The sequence below is a fragment of the Siphateles boraxobius genome, unplaced genomic scaffold, assembly GCF_051911475.1.
Source record: "Siphateles boraxobius isolate OS27281-9 unplaced genomic scaffold, OSU_SipBor_1 8, whole genome shotgun sequence".
NCBI lineage: Eukaryota > Metazoa > Chordata > Actinopteri > Cypriniformes > Leuciscidae > Siphateles > Siphateles boraxobius.
Window position 1 is genome coordinate 12,402,822 of NW_027509208.1, and position 15,740 is coordinate 12,418,561.

Here is a 15,740-nt window from a genome sequence, read left to right on the forward strand (position 1 = left end):
AGATTAAATGCATTGTTTGTTTTAATTTTCTAAATTAATGTATTACAGTGTATAATATAATATAATAAACTCAACTACAAACTGTTCCCAAAATGTTTACTAATTAATGTAGGTTTCTGCAGCTTTCCAAGACCTTCTCAATGCCCCCACCATTTTTCTCAAAAAAGCCTTTTCTAGAGATGATCCTAAGGGGAATCTAAACAACCTCTCTTAGTACACATCATGCCAGCTGCCATGTACGTTGTTAGTTCAGATTATAACGCTGTTCTCCAAGTCTGCTGAATTTATTTTAGTAGGGATATACATTGTACTGGAAGCCGAAGGCCTGCACAGAGCACTTTTTCAAAGGCAGTGATGTAAGAGGAATGTTTGCAAACGAGACTATATCAAAAAGAGCTATATAAAACTGCTAGAGCAGACAGATTTAAGAGATAATCATCCATCTGTACTGGATCTGAAAAACAACCCAGTTGGACATGTTTCAAACAGTGGTATGTTGGCGGGCAAAATCGGTTGAAAGTAAAAAAAAAAAAAAAATATATATATATATATATATATATATATATATGTGTGTGTGTGTGTGTGTGTGTGTGTGTGTGTGTGTGTGTGTGTGTGTGTGTGTGAATATCCCAAGCAAGGTCTCAGAACATTTATCGTAATTACTTTTTTAGTTCAGTTTTAGTTCACGGATTTGATCCTGTATCAAAACATGCCTGATTCTGTGTCAATACTGGACCAAGGCTATATATATATATATGTAGCCTCATGTGCACCTGCATGGAAAACAGTCCCACCAGATCAAAACATTTCCTAGTATAGGCTCGCTTCTCCAACAGACTGCAGACGGTATGGTCTAATGTAAGTGCATGGCACGCTAGGCATGAATATAACGTAAAAATCAAGGCCTTCTCTTTCCCGGGCTGATTGTGGGCAGGCGGCCAGGGGGCCAAGAGAAGAGTTGCCTCATTCACTACAGCTTATTTTTAGTGTACATGGAAAGATGACACTGGCTCAGGACCAGCTTCCAGCAACTCTATGGAAGTCCATCTTTAGCCTGCCACTAGACTAACACTGGCTCCAAAACAGCATTGATGGCCACACGAAAAAATACTCCCGCCCTCCACCCAAAGCCTGCTCTGGTTACCCTGGCGCACATGTGACCAAATAGCAGGCTTGATCTGCCTTACACCAAGGCTTTAATAACACACATGCAATGGTGGGCAAAGTATGAATGGAGAAGTGACACTATCTGCATTACTAAATATCATCAATTAATCAAGACCAAGCCCCACAATTTCCTTTTATTGATCATTGAAAGAGATATAATGAAGATCTTCTAAACCTACCCTGAACCTGACTGAAATTGCTCTCATTTCCGATCTTGCGAATCTGCTATATTTAATTTAAATAAAAAAATGGCAAAATGGCCAAAAAACACTGACAAAAAGCTTACTGTAAAAAAGTGTTTAGCACTGTCTTTAACACTATAAACAGTAAAGATTCTAACCTCACAGAGCATCCCTGCATAGTTTGAAGGGCATTCACAAACAAAGCTGTCCAGAATGACATGGCAGCGGCCGCCGTTTTGACACGGACCGCTGGCACATTTGTTCCTTGAGACTTCACAGTGCAGGCCCACAAAGCCTGAAGGGCACTGACAGTGGTAACCTCCATAAACCAGCTCCTGCACAGAAACAAATAAAAGGACACTTAATAACGAACACAATTAACTGAGATGCTAAAGTAAACCAGGAATTGTTTTGAATCTTAAAGGTTATACCTTGCAAGTTGCTCCATTCTGGCACTGTCCGTGGCAGCCATTGAGATCTACAGTCATGGGCAAAGTAAATGAAGCAATTAATCAATGGCTAAGTGGAGGAAATCAGGACAGCAGTTAGGAAAGGCTGAAGACATGCAATTAACTTGAATTAGATGAGCTCTGTAATTGCACTGAAGATGGAAATGTTAGTTTAATCAACACAAACGTGAGGTAAAGCCAATGACCCAGCATGCAACACTAGGTGAAGCCTAAGACAAAATATACAGTGTGCAGAACCCCAAAGGGTATCAAGTGTCCAAAGAGGAAAGCCTGGCCGCCACCATAGAGTACGTGTTCAAAGATGAGGGAAAGGACAGGAGAGGAGCATTAGGAGATACTGACTGATGTCACAGTTCTGTCCGGCCCATCCTTGAAAGCAGTCACAGTGATATGCACCAATCATGTTTTTGCAAGAGTGAGCATTTACACATGGCCTCCCCATACACTCATTTGCATCTGCGAAATTGAGGGACAGAAAGAGTTGGGAGATTTTTGTAGACAATTGGTAGATTGAGAGATTGAAGAGGAGATGGGAAGTGTAGAGTAGCAAGAGAGAGGCAGAGAAATCTGAGATCTTGTTGTGTAACCCCACCACCATTAAGCCCATTGAAAACTGTTGGCTTGAAACTCTAACAGTCACAACGATGCCAGTCTACTTGACTTCCTGATCAATGACCATTACACAGCAAAAAAACACAGCAAAACAACAACTTTAATCAGCATATTAAGATTGTGTTCTAATAAGAAAATCACAACACTCTTAAACAAATTTTTACTCAAACATCACAAATAGACATAACTTAAATTACCTTAATTATAGCATATATACAATGTTTAAGAATTATATACTTATTTAAAAGTTCTCGCACCACCCAAAGCTGCATTTATTTGATCAAAAATACAGTAAAAGCAGTAATACTATATTATTACAATTTAAAATAACTTTTCTATTTTTATATTGCATTTTAATATTAAAATTCATTCCTGTGAAGGCGAAGCTGAATTTCCAACATCATTACTCTAATCTTCAGATCCGTCAGAAATAATTCTAATATGCTGATTTGCATTTCCTGTTATTATCAATGTTGAAAACTGTCCCTCAATTTCTGCTCAATGTTTTTGTGGAACCCATGATACAATTTTTTATTCTTTGATATATAGAAAGTTCAAAAGAACAGCATTTATCTGAAATAAAAATATATTTAACATTATAAATGTCTTTACTGTCACTTTTGATCAATTTAATGTGTCCTTTCTGAATAAAATTTATATTTTCTTTTTAAAAAAGTCTGTTCAAAAAAGAAAGTTATATAAATAAAGTTATCTGAAAAAAATTATTGGTAATAAATATTTTACGCTTTTATATACATTTATATATATTGTTTTAAAGAAGATTTAATTTGAGTTTAAATAATGTTTAAAATTTTTAATGGCTAAATTTTTTTTTATCATTGTAAACTAAGGGTCCACTCGTCATCACCCCTCCTTCTGCTCGTCTCTCCCCAATTAGCCTACAGCAGGTGACCAGCCGGTTCAGGGGGCTATGACTCTTTTGACTTTGCCATGAAAAAACTAGTGCTTATTAGGCGTTTAAATATTCATCAGGGGCCTCTAGTGAGGTGCGCTCCACTCCCCTGCACACCTGTCCTCTGAGAAACACGACTCCCCACTGTGCTCAGGCCTGGCTCTTGTGAGAGAAACCCAAGCTGGAGGCTAAGGTTCGAAGCGTAAGACGAGCAGACCAACTCCTGTTCCCACCCCACGCTTGTTTACAGGTCACAATCCACTTCCTTTCACATTCATCACTTCCCCTGACAAGAGCTGCATACTATTGTGAGCAGAAGGATGATGGAAAATCCTGTGGCACCTGCGATGTCGGCAATGGGCCATCTGATCTAGCCTTAGATCCAGGTCTAAGGCTGGCCCTCCTTGTAACATATGCGTATATAGCTGTCTTACAAGCAACAAGGATCAGGTTGCTGCTATTACCATTTTCTCATGTAGACTAAACGTCTTGCTTTGCCTAAAAAACATGCAGGCTTGTATAAAGTGCATGCAATTTAGAACAAACACACCATATTCAACCATTCGGATGCAAAATGGATCAATTTTTAACGATTTTTAAAATAATAATATGGCGTGCGTGGAGGGTCCAATGAATAGTATATTAAAAATGTGCATGAATGCTGTAGTTCAAAACACGCTTGCAATAAAGAGGCATCTCAATCTTACCGATTAGACAGGTCTTCCCAACCCACTGAGGAGGGCAGACACACTCAAAGCCATTTTCCAGGTCGATACATGTTCCGCCATGCGCACACGGGCTGGAGGCACATTCATCCATGTCTGCAACATCAACAAAAAATCATGTTACATTCTGCAGATATGAAAAACTGAAACCGCTTTAAAAAAGCTTCTTGAGACCACACTGAGATATTATAGGATATGCATCACATAATATCATGGGATATTTTCAGTTTTATCCATATAAACATTCAAACTGGGCAATTTTACACCCACCATGGGTGTGTGGGTAATTCAATGTCCACCACACGCACGCACACGTATTATAATATATATATATATATATAATATGGTGATGGTAAAGTTGGAGAAAAGGCGGGAGAGAGTGTCAGTGTGTTCATCAGAGAGCTTTTCTGTATGCAAGACAGTAAAGCGATTACAGCTTGATATAATCCAGGTCGCCAGATTAGCTGCTATTAGAGCACAAATCATTACAGTTTTAATATGGGCACAAAAGGCACAAAGAAGCGAGCAGAAGCTATTCAGAATTTAGAAAATGGGAGGAAACAAAAACAAGAGAAATTCCTCCCTCCTTTCTTCTCCCTTTAGCCTTATACATATATTGTGGTGAATAGGGTGGAGCGGGTTGTGTAAAAGGGTCAGACAGGCAAGTGAAGAGGGAACTGTGGGGGAAAAACCTTTATGGGTGAAATGGTGTGTGTGTGTGGGGGGGGGGGGTCCAAATTCCAGCAGGGAACCTGCTGTTGCTATGGCGATGGAAACACAGCCCCATTAGTGCGATGGGGGAAACAGAGGAGGTAGGATGTAGAGGGAGTGATGAAGAGTGTGAGAAATACCAATAATTAAAACACTGGGCATCCTAGAAGTGAGAAACACATCAGCAACTGATCAAATTTGAGCTCTGTGGCGCTAAAAGAGGGATGCTTTGAGGAGCCGGAGGGGTGGAGAAGGAAGGGAAGACCATGACACACTGCATTCACAATTTGGGAAGCCAAATGCTGGTTCAAAGTGAAGACCGATTATGCAAATCCCCCCTGTCTCAGTGATGGGTACCACCAGGCTGTAATCCGGGACCAGTAAGAGCTAAAGCTCTGCTCGCCATGCAAAGGGACCCCGCTGTGCTGCCAATATCCAGGACCGGCTTCCCCTGCCATATACCTGACACATCCCAGCATGACAAGCAGCCAAGCGGCACACTGGCCACAGCATCTGGACACATGTTGGGGAGGGGCCGGTTGTCTGTGCTCTTGTCTAAGTTTATAACTAGGTCTCCAGACAGAACAGATCGGGCCATGGAGAAAGTCAGAGAGGAAGGTGCACGAACGATTTACATACCTTTAGCACAAGTGGGACCCTCCCAGCCTGGTGGACACTGGCATTCAAATCCAGTCGGGACTTCGTGACACGTGCCTCCGTTCGCACAGGGGTTGGATACACAAGCATGTTCGGCTGCAAAAACACAATGGTATGTGTCATTATTATAGACAGATATATCTCATGTAAGGCACACCAACTGGCACAGCTTCAATCATCCAGTCTTAGTTGAGAAATATTATCTATCCATTCATCTATGTAAACATTCCCTTATACACCCATCCATCCATCCATGGATCCATCCATTCATTTATTTACCCATCCTTGCATCCATGTATCCATCCATCCCTTTATTTACCAATCCATTCATTCATCCATCCATCCATCCATCCATCCATGTAATCCATTTATCCATACATAAATCTCTTCTTTTATCCATCCATTCTTTTATCCCTCCATCCACCCATCCATCCATCCATCCATCAATACCTTCTTTTACCCATCCATCCATACTTTTATCCATCCAGACAGCCCTTATTTTATTCATCCGTAAATTCATCTATCCCTTTTATCAATCAATCAATTAATCCAACCCTTCTTTTATCCATCCATCCATCCAATCAACCCCTTTTTATCCATCCAGCCAGCCCATTTATTCATCCATCCCTTCTATCAATCCATCCAACCCTTCTTTTATCCATCCATCCACCCATCCATCCAGTCGGCACTTTCATTTACCAAATCCCCCATCCATCTGTAGAGACTTACCAATTTCACAGTTCTTGCCAGAGTATCCTTCAGGACAGGCACATTTATATTCATCCGGTTCAGAGTTCATGCAAGTCCCGCCATTGACGCAGGGATGGTGTGTGCCGCAGTAGTTCAGATCTTCAAGGACACATAAAAACAATGAACTAGGATACTTCTTGAGACTATGGGGAAAGCAATACTAACAATGAATTCAGATATTTTTAAGCCTGCTAACATTTGCTCTTTGAATGACTACAGTTGGCAAACTATTGCTGGTCCCCCAGCAGACCTTGTAAGGCGAGGCTATGCACATAAAAGCTGGTAAATAAATAAAGAGAACTGTAGGCACATCTCAGCTGCTTCTCATTCCTAACCACCTTCCAGGACGCACGCTGACCAACAGATCAGATATCGGAGCGCCACTCTAATCACAACCACAATATCCAAAGTGTGTGTTTGTGTGTGCATTGTCGCATGATGCACAGCCTATGCTGACATCGCACCCAACAAATAAGCTCAGTATAAGATGCTGTAGTTCCATTTAACACCATGATATGAATTCGCTGCCCTGGCACCTCTGTGGCTGGATGTTCGTGGGCTTAAATTCATTCTGATCTACTGCTGACCATTTTATGGGTCAATTCCAGGTTGACCTCAATTTCTCAAAACTAACTAGGCCAAATCATCAGCATCAGCGTGTGTGATGCATTTAGGACCCTTACCTTTATCGCACAGGAGGCCGCCCCAGTTCTTGTCGCAAGTGCACTGCCAGGGCATACCACAGGTCCCGTGCAAGCAGCCAGGGTAAGGCAGACACTCGTCACAGAACTGGCCCTGCCAGCCGTAGTTGCACCTGAAAACCACATAAGCGTGTTAACACTTAAAATGCGACTGAGGTTGAAATATCTTAATGACTGACAATAAAACAAATATACAGATGCACATCACTGCCCTGACACCTAATCTTAGGATAAGGCGACATTCTGGGCGACAAAGGTTAAGAACACTTTCACAACTCCTCAGAGACACGCACTCCCCACCCCCCTGGGGCGGTGTGGTAGTAGCCTGGGGGCACAGAGGGAAATGCTACAGAGGGGTTAACAAATTATTGGTTTACAGCAACACTCCGCTATTCCAAGGCCTGTAGTGCGCTCTCTTCGTCCTCACCACACCCCTTACCCAGCTGTCTTGTCATTTCTGAGCAGGCTATTTTAAGACAGCTCTCCTGCAGAAGAGGTATGGACTAACTCCAGCTGCCGAGTGGAGAGACGCTGTCTGCATATCTCAACCACAGAGCTAACGCTTACTAGCCTTACAAAGAAGTACTGTGGTGTTACCATGGTACAGTGATGGGTTCAGATGGAAATACCACAGTACTTTGAGAAATAGACAGCACTGAATGACTATCTGAATTTACCATGGGATTGACATAGTGCTCCTAATAACAACAACAACAACAACATGTTTATCTATTAACATTTTCATGATATAAAACCATGGGTAACATGGTTAAATGCTGTAATAATTGAATCTAGGTTAAATTATAAATATACTGCAATTAAATGTGGTGATAATGCATTAATAAATACAATTCAGGCGCACAATTGGTATCACATCAGCTTACAATAACAGGCAAAAGTGCTCTTCGAAGAGGTACACACCTGGCACATTCTCTGCATGGAGGCCTTGATCCAAATCCACTTATAACATCTCCAATGAGGTCTCTTGAAATAGCCCCCTAGATCTGTGCCCAAGGGGCAGGCCGGAGGCTGGATTACTAACACCAGAGCACACACAGCCTCGCACTGCCCAGTAACAACCTTAGTATTGTATGAAAGAGCATGTAGGCAGCAGAGTGTGTGGGGTGAGTGTGAACCCTGCCTGTGCACGGGGGCGTTCAGCTCTGCTGAGCACTGCCAAACATAAGCTTGCTAACTAACTCACTCCAAAGAGAAAGTTGCATTAAATTTACTTTGTGTGTCAGGACGTGTCCACTACAGCCATGAAAAAAACCTTAAACTTAAATAATAAATGCATTTCTCTCGCATTTTTAACATTTGATTTGCAGCTAGGATTTGCAGTGCCTCCAAAATGTGTTTGGACAATTAAATGGAGAGTTCACCCAAAAAATATTGATTGAAACCTATAGAGTGGTGGAGGGATGACATATTTTTGAAGGCCAATTATATCGTCCTGAAGTCAGAGTTTTTGAATGGATTTTTTGGTTAAATGCTTGAAATATGGTCTGTAGTGAGCACAAGCTCAAGATATTTTCACCTTTTATCCTACAATATAAAACACACCAGTAATACCCTCTTGTGATTTTAAGACTTTTACTTATCTTGTAAAACACTAATAAGGGGCTAAATAGGACTGTAACGGTTGGCAGGGACATTAAACGCCATCAGCCGAACAGGTACTCATCTACTCACTAGTCTGTTTTCACAGCCTCATTGTGTTTTAAATGCGCAATTGCAAACTATTATAACTCAAACTTTCAGGGAAAATCTTTTTAAACAAAGACTGAACAAGTTATCAGAAACTTAGTGATGGTGACGTTTAAGTCATGCGACCGTGGTGTAGTTCATTTATAGCCTATGTTTAGCTTTTACATCCACCGGTTGTTTTTACAGTTCAAAATTGATCAAAGTTCTATTAATTTATGAAGATTATCATGATGAAAAAAACATGTAAGAATCATAAGCTTTTGTTAGTTATTATTTTTACCTTATTTTTTGCAATAATCCAAAAGCCAATGGAAAAATCCTATTGTTTTTTTGTCGAGTAAACCCAGGTGATTTCATCCAGGTTGGAAGTTTAAAAAAAATCTGTCATCCCTGCATCACTCTATTGGACCCCATTGACTTTAAAACTGTGTGGATGAAAACAACTGAAACAATTTTAAAAATATTTCTCTGTTCATTTTTTTGATGAACTATCCCTGTATCACAAAACAAAACTTACTGGAAGTAATGAAATTACACAATTTTAAGAGTGGCAAAAATGTGTGGCCCATTACTGAATTTACTGGTTAATTAAAATGTCTGTGGCAAACTTAGTCCTCTAGTCTCCACCTTCTTCCTTCCCAGGACTATCAAGCTAGTGACGGCAGGGAAGCGAGTCACCATATCCTGCAAGAACTTCCCAAATATTAAAATTCTAGAATAACATATTGGCCTCTGTTTCCTAGCCCGGTTCCAGAAACTCTTTCGTCCAGGCCATAGAGAAGCTTGCTACATGATGTCCTAAAGTATGTTTTTGGCCCTCATGTCCCTTGAGGCGCCACACTTGGCCTTTATGATGCTAGAGGCTTCAAAATAGCCTTGTCCCTTTTAAACTGCTCAAGTCTAGTAGCAGGTAAAGGAGAGCAGCAGAATGAGGGCAGGTATATGTGCTAAGTAGTAGTGAGGACTGGAAAATTGAAGCATGAGATGTTTTTAAATGAGAATGTCTGAATGATTTGTTGCCAAAAGATCCCAGTATGTCATCATCGTCTAGAGTGACTTCCTGGTTTAGACACCTCTGGATCTTCTCATTCCCTGCCCTTAGACAGAGTGAGGTTGAAGTTGGAATGGACAAAAAAAGGCTTTTCTCATGCCAAAGACTAAGACTTTTTCCTGTGGCAAAGGAAGAGGAGTGAGCTAAGCAACAGGAAGATAACTAAAGGGGAACATGATGTGGGACGGTGAGGTGGATTTCACGCTAAGTTCCACAGGAAGCGTCAGAGTTTCCTGTGACAGTAAGAGCAAAATACCACCATTTGACTTAATTATTATTTGATGATAACCTCCAAAACACAAGGAATGTGGGGACACTGATTTGGGTAACTTTCCAAAAAGTCCAATTGCCACTATATTTTTATAGTTTATATAGTTTATAAAAGTTCTTTCAGTTTGCCCATGAACAACTAAGGTGTTCTGACCGTTTTTAAGAGCACTGCTGTGTGGTTGCTACAGTGTTCTGGGTGGCTTAAAGGTCCCAATTCAAAAGACCCCAATCTGAAGGTCCCTTGACTCAGGCGAAAGATGTACATTCACGGATTAGTGCAACAGGTGTTACGTCAAAGACTAAAGGGTTTTAAAACCCTTAAGGGTTAGGTCACCCAAAATAAAAAATTCTGTCATCAATTACTCCCCCTAGTGTCATCTTAAACGGCTTTTGTTTATCTTGAAAACACAAATATTTTTAATAAAACCCAGAGAGATTTCTGCCCCTCCATTGAAAGTCCATGCAACAAAAACATGTTAAAGAGAAAAGATCATAAAACAAATCTATATGAATCACACTGTTAAATCCAAGTCTTCTAAAGAGACATGATTGCTTTATATGATGAACAGATTTAATTTGTTTACATATAAACATTGATCAACACACATACATAGAGGTCATCAAATATGGCAAACGGAAGCTTAACCGCACTTGCGTGGCATGCGAAAAACAAACCTCAATGGCTCTTGCAGTAGCTCAGATATGCTTGCTTGTTTTGTGTGAATGTACTTTCAATGGAGGAAACAACTCAGCTTCATTAATATCTTAATTCATGTTTCAAAGATGAACGAAAGTATTATGGTTTTGAGGCAACATGGGCGAGAGTAAATTACAATTTTCCTTTTGGGGAGAACTATGAGCAAAAGTAATAGTGTCTCCCTAAAGTATTTCAACCCATCAAATGATAATCAATCACAACTTTTAAACACACTTGAGAGAGTATAGCGCGATTTAAAAAAAAAGCATATTAAACAAAAACAGCTTGCACAAGCAATGGCTTCACTGCACTTATTAATTAATGGTAAGGTAAACAAATGAAAAGACCTTATCAGCATGAGCACATATGGCCCTGCTGAAATTAAGGAGCCAGATTAACCCGACCAACCGAGCATGAAATGATGCTCAAACACTTACTTGCATTCTCCAGGCAACATACAGCCTCCGTGAATCAGATTACAACCCTGCTTGCAGATCGCTGAGAGAGGAGCGGGAGAGAGGGAAGGAGAGAGGGAGGAGAGTCAGTCTTGTTTGTTTGTGTTGCCTTACAAGTGCGACAAAATAAATTCATCACACTCGCTGTGACAGAAGACAACTTTATGGCCTGAACACACACATACGTTGCCCTTATCCACCCCCATTACAGCCACCTACTCGTACCCCATGCTCATTAGGACAGTGCCTGGTGATTTACTGCCTTTCTTTAGTGCAATATATACACACACATGCACTCACAGCTTTGGAACAGAGGTGTTTAGGTTGTCTGCAGTGGTGGTGCTGCATCACCCAAATTAATTGAGCTAATGGAAAGTGTGACTCCAGGGCTGCAGAGGTGTTGTTTACAACACAACCTCACCTCCAGGCAGAGGAACAAAGATCGCAGGACTGTGAAAACACTGATAGCAGCAGGTCTCTTTACAGGGTTGTAAAGGGCAAGATTTAACAGGGTTCCTCTCTATATGCTTCAAGACCGCAGTCAGCGCTAGTTCATCCTTTATCGAGGGCAATGTGGCTAATAATACTTGGCTACATATTGGGGATGCATGATATATTGTTACAGTTAAATGTTATCTTTATAAAAAAAAGTGAACATCTACTTTTATATAGTGTATGTTGTGATGCATAAATTGTAGCTTTTAAAACAATTATGTATGCAGTATTGTAATTGTTAACTAAAACTACTGAAATTGACAAAAGCACATTACAAAACTACACAAATTAATTAAAATCTAAATTTGAAATTTAAAAAATAAAAGCCAATTTAATTCTAGTAAATGATAAAAACCTAATAAATAATATAATAGTTTAAAATCATACTAAAATAACACTTATGTCTATTTTTTAAATCCAAAATAGTATAAAATAATTTTAATATCGGACATTTATTGGTCATGATATTAAACTGAAAAGTACAAAATACAGATGGTCAACAGCACTAACCCGTCCGACAGTCCACTCCCATCCAGCCATCTAGACATACAATATTTCCCGATGGATCGCAACGGTAGTGGCCGAAGTAGTCGTCGCGGGGCCGGCACTGCTTGTTGCACTTACTCCCGTAGTAGTTCTCGTCACACCTGACCCGGAGTCGGTACTCGATGTGGGCCGTGGTGCCGGGGTGCTGGATGGTCTGCCAGTGGTCGCCGGGATTCACCATGCTAGCGTGTGTGTGGCGTTCAATCAAATTTTCCTCACCAGCTAAAAAAAGAAAAGAAGAAACAGAGATCATGTGCTTTGTTAATAATCATAATTAAAAATAATATTATACTGTTACTAGGGATAATTATGACTATTTACTTAAAGGCCTATATTAATAACTTATAATTCCTATACTTTTTTGTCTGCTGATTTGTAATGTATTATACAATAATCAATAATGTTTTATATAATAAATAATATAACAGTATAATATTTATTAAATAATAACATTTCATGACCAAAAAAAAAAAAGAAGAAAAAAAATCTCATTTCTAAAATACAACTTATTCGTTCCAATAATTCACATGCCTAAGATGGAGCTAAAACTTATTCGTACAACCAGAACAATGTGATAACGAAGGGGCGTGTAGATCTGCTGTACGTCCACAGACAGGACAGACCCTGATTTAAAGCTATAAACTCACTAGTGACTCAGACTATCCTGTCCATGCCAACTTCCTGCCTCACAAACCCATTCAGACAAATCACTGCACAACAAAGACACTCACACATGAATGACACCATTGCAAAAACAAAGGGTTTTGAATTGGCTCTGTTAACCATGCCAAATCAAGTACTTTATTAGCGATTGTTACCGCTCATATTCATTCGAACACATCCCTTAACTCTAGGTGTCCTTTGTACCATGGACATTTTAATAACTCAAACAAATGCGGCTTATGCGAGGAGAGGTGTGATCAGACTTACCATTTTTAATGAGCAGACAATAAAAATAGCCGAGTCATATCTAGGGACCAAAATTTTATATAAACTTAGGGTTGGACCAGTAACTACCAAGCAAACATGCAGAAAACTCTAGCAACACCATCAAAATCCCCTAAAAACCACTCTAAACACTGCAGCAACTGTATAAACACGCCTTAGCATCATGGGAGCAACTTGTTCATTCTTTCAATCGTTCACATTACTAGTGAATTCTAGAGTTTTAGTTAAAACCTAGTTCTTCTAATGAAAAGTTGATGTCTGGCCAGAGGGAGGGGAGTGAGTTTGACTGCTGTTGCCAGGGAGATCTGGGCAAGAGTGGCAGCCAGGGGAAGCCACTGGTGTCCGTAGCCGGCGACTTTCAGCTCTTAGCCCTAGCTGTCCTTGAAGGACCTGGATCGCACCCTAATCCTAATCATCAATCACATTGTCCAGGTCAACCAGGACACGGACCCTCAATAAGAATCTCTCCTCCTAGCTAGAGTGGTTAGCAGCACTCACATTAAGAGATCCATTTTCCCAAGCTTTCCCAGCCTCTCTGCAAAGAAAGCAATCTTTATCGCAGTGGGATCGGAGACGGCAAACAATCACGGTGGAAACGGGGGGCCTGTGATTTCCTCTGTCCCGACGCGCAGAGCGCGTCCACGTCTTTCTCCTCTTGCAAACACACATACGGAGCACACATACACATGCCTTCCTCTCCGTCCTCTGACAATGTCGACCGAATTAAGCAACAAAAACAGAAATAGCCCTGGCGCTTCCAGATAAAGAACAATGGAGCGAGCTTTTGCCGACCCGTTCTGCCCAACGTCTAAACACTGGGCAGTCCAGAGCCCTTCCTGCAGAGTAAACACAATGCTACAGAACTTTCCCTGAGGCCTGTAGGGCCCTACGATGCACACGTACACATTACGAACAGTTCTGACAGATGTAACAGAATTATTTAAAGCATCTATGAAAAATGCATGTTGCCTAATTCCGTCAGTTCGACTAGAACGTCGTCCCACCGTCCCTGGAAAAGTCCTGAGATGACATGACGCATTGTGCAGGCTAAATTTCATTCACCCGAGCGAAAGACACATTTTTACCCTTGGGTTTCTGACAGACAGACAAGGCATTAGGACGTGTCCGGTTTAAGAAAAGAGGTGCGGCAGCTCTGAGTGTTCACACTGCATACTAAACGAGTAGTATTAAACAGCACTGGAGAGAGGAGGATGCACTGCCGCTTTTGTTACCAAGCCTTGCATGAGTACAGACTGCAGATAGTTACATCAGACAGACCTTGACAGCGTTCTCGCTCTATGACAAGATCATTAATGTCTGGCACGCCTCTCTACTATGGGCTTGTGTGATAAATGAAGCCACTGTCTCAAACAGAGCCCTGCCAAGTCATTGAGAATACTCCAGATCAAAGAGAGCAGATAAATCTCAAGCATTTCTAATTAATGGTCACTAGAGCTTACAGGTGTTCTGGTGAACACTTTAACTCTAAAGCTAATTTCATAGTTAGCATTTATCCTAAATAAATAATTATATAATATTTTATAAAAATGATTAATAGTTAGCATTTAGTTAGCATAGTTAGCATTTATCCTAAATAAATAATTATATAATATTTTATAAAAATGATTAATATTCTGCTATAATCAAGTTTTTTGCACACATCACGGGTCTCATATTTAATTCCAAACTCTTTACAATGCTGTTGTAAACAAGCACAATAATATCTGGAAAAAAACTGTTCTGTGATGGAAATGATGGGACGGCTGTGAAAGCATATTGAAATGGTTTATGCATGTTTCAATCTTTCTTTAGATTAGCTTTAAAGTAATAAAGCATATTTTATGATTGGTTTTTATAGTTTAAGTTAAATTATGACTCTGGTATAAGGGTAAAATGAAAAAACGGTATGGAGCTCGCAAGCTCTAGATTCCGGGAGATTTTAACTAATTTGCGGGCATCAGGGAGCCGTTATCAATATGCGGGAGACTCCCGGAACTTCCGGGAGACTTGGTATGTATGTATTATATAAATTTTAAATGAAAAGGTTATGGACTGCAGCTTTAAAATTCAATTGAAAAGTAGAAAAAAAGTCAATTTGTAGGCAGTTTTTGTAAGACTACTAAACAACAAAATATAAATAATAAAAGGAAACAAAAAACAAACAAATCAACACACAAATTAAAACCAGTAACAAAACAAATGTGATAATTTTCACAAAAATGTCATGGCCCCCAGAATATTTTGTTGTATGAATATCTGAACATGCAATATATTAAAAGGAAGATTCTACTGTCCTGGGGCCGGTTGCACCAGCTGTGCGCAAGTTACAACTTAGCCTAGTTTTGACGTAAATGGGCACTAAGATACAACTTACGCACTACTAAATATTTTTGCGTTGCACCATTAAACTTAGTTGAAGCATACCTATGTATAAACTAAACATTTACGGAACTAAATAAATTTAATATTTATCATTATTTATTTATCCTTATTAATTAATTTCAAATACAGTTTCTGAATGTTAGTTGCATATAAAAACAATAATGTTATTCATGATTAAGTGTCGTATTTAATGGAAATTTTTACTGTTAGTTAAGTGAGGCAAAAGAAGTTAGAATGAAGGATAAACTGAAATTCACAGCATTTAAACAACTTCGGCTCACACATTTGAAGGCTGCTATTG

General features: G+C 39.9%; 1 protein-coding gene across 2 annotated transcripts in view; it reads right to left on the reverse strand.

Moving 5' to 3' along the window:
- jag2b (jagged canonical Notch ligand 2b) overlaps nt 1–15,740 on the reverse strand; it is a 52,545-nt gene that overhangs the window by 10,470 nt on the left and 26,335 nt on the right. Inside the window, exons 4-12 of one of the 2 annotated variants that reach the window (XM_077220640.1) lie at nt 12,074–12,331; nt 11,051–11,111; nt 6,871–7,001; nt 6,167–6,286; nt 5,420–5,533; nt 4,052–4,165; nt 2,162–2,275; nt 1,781–1,827; nt 1,508–1,684 (exon numbers count right to left, since the gene is read on the reverse strand). In XM_077220640.1, the coding sequence (XP_077076755.1) occupies nt 1,508–1,684; nt 1,781–1,827; nt 2,162–2,275; nt 4,052–4,165; nt 5,420–5,533; nt 6,167–6,286; nt 6,871–7,001; nt 11,051–11,111; nt 12,074–12,331 (1,136 nt within the window). The remainder of the gene's footprint in view (nt 1–1,507; nt 1,685–1,780; nt 1,828–2,161; nt 2,276–4,051; nt 4,166–5,419; nt 5,534–6,166; nt 6,287–6,870; nt 7,002–11,050; nt 11,112–12,073; nt 12,332–15,740) is intronic. The other variant, XM_077220641.1, reaches the window with a different exon arrangement.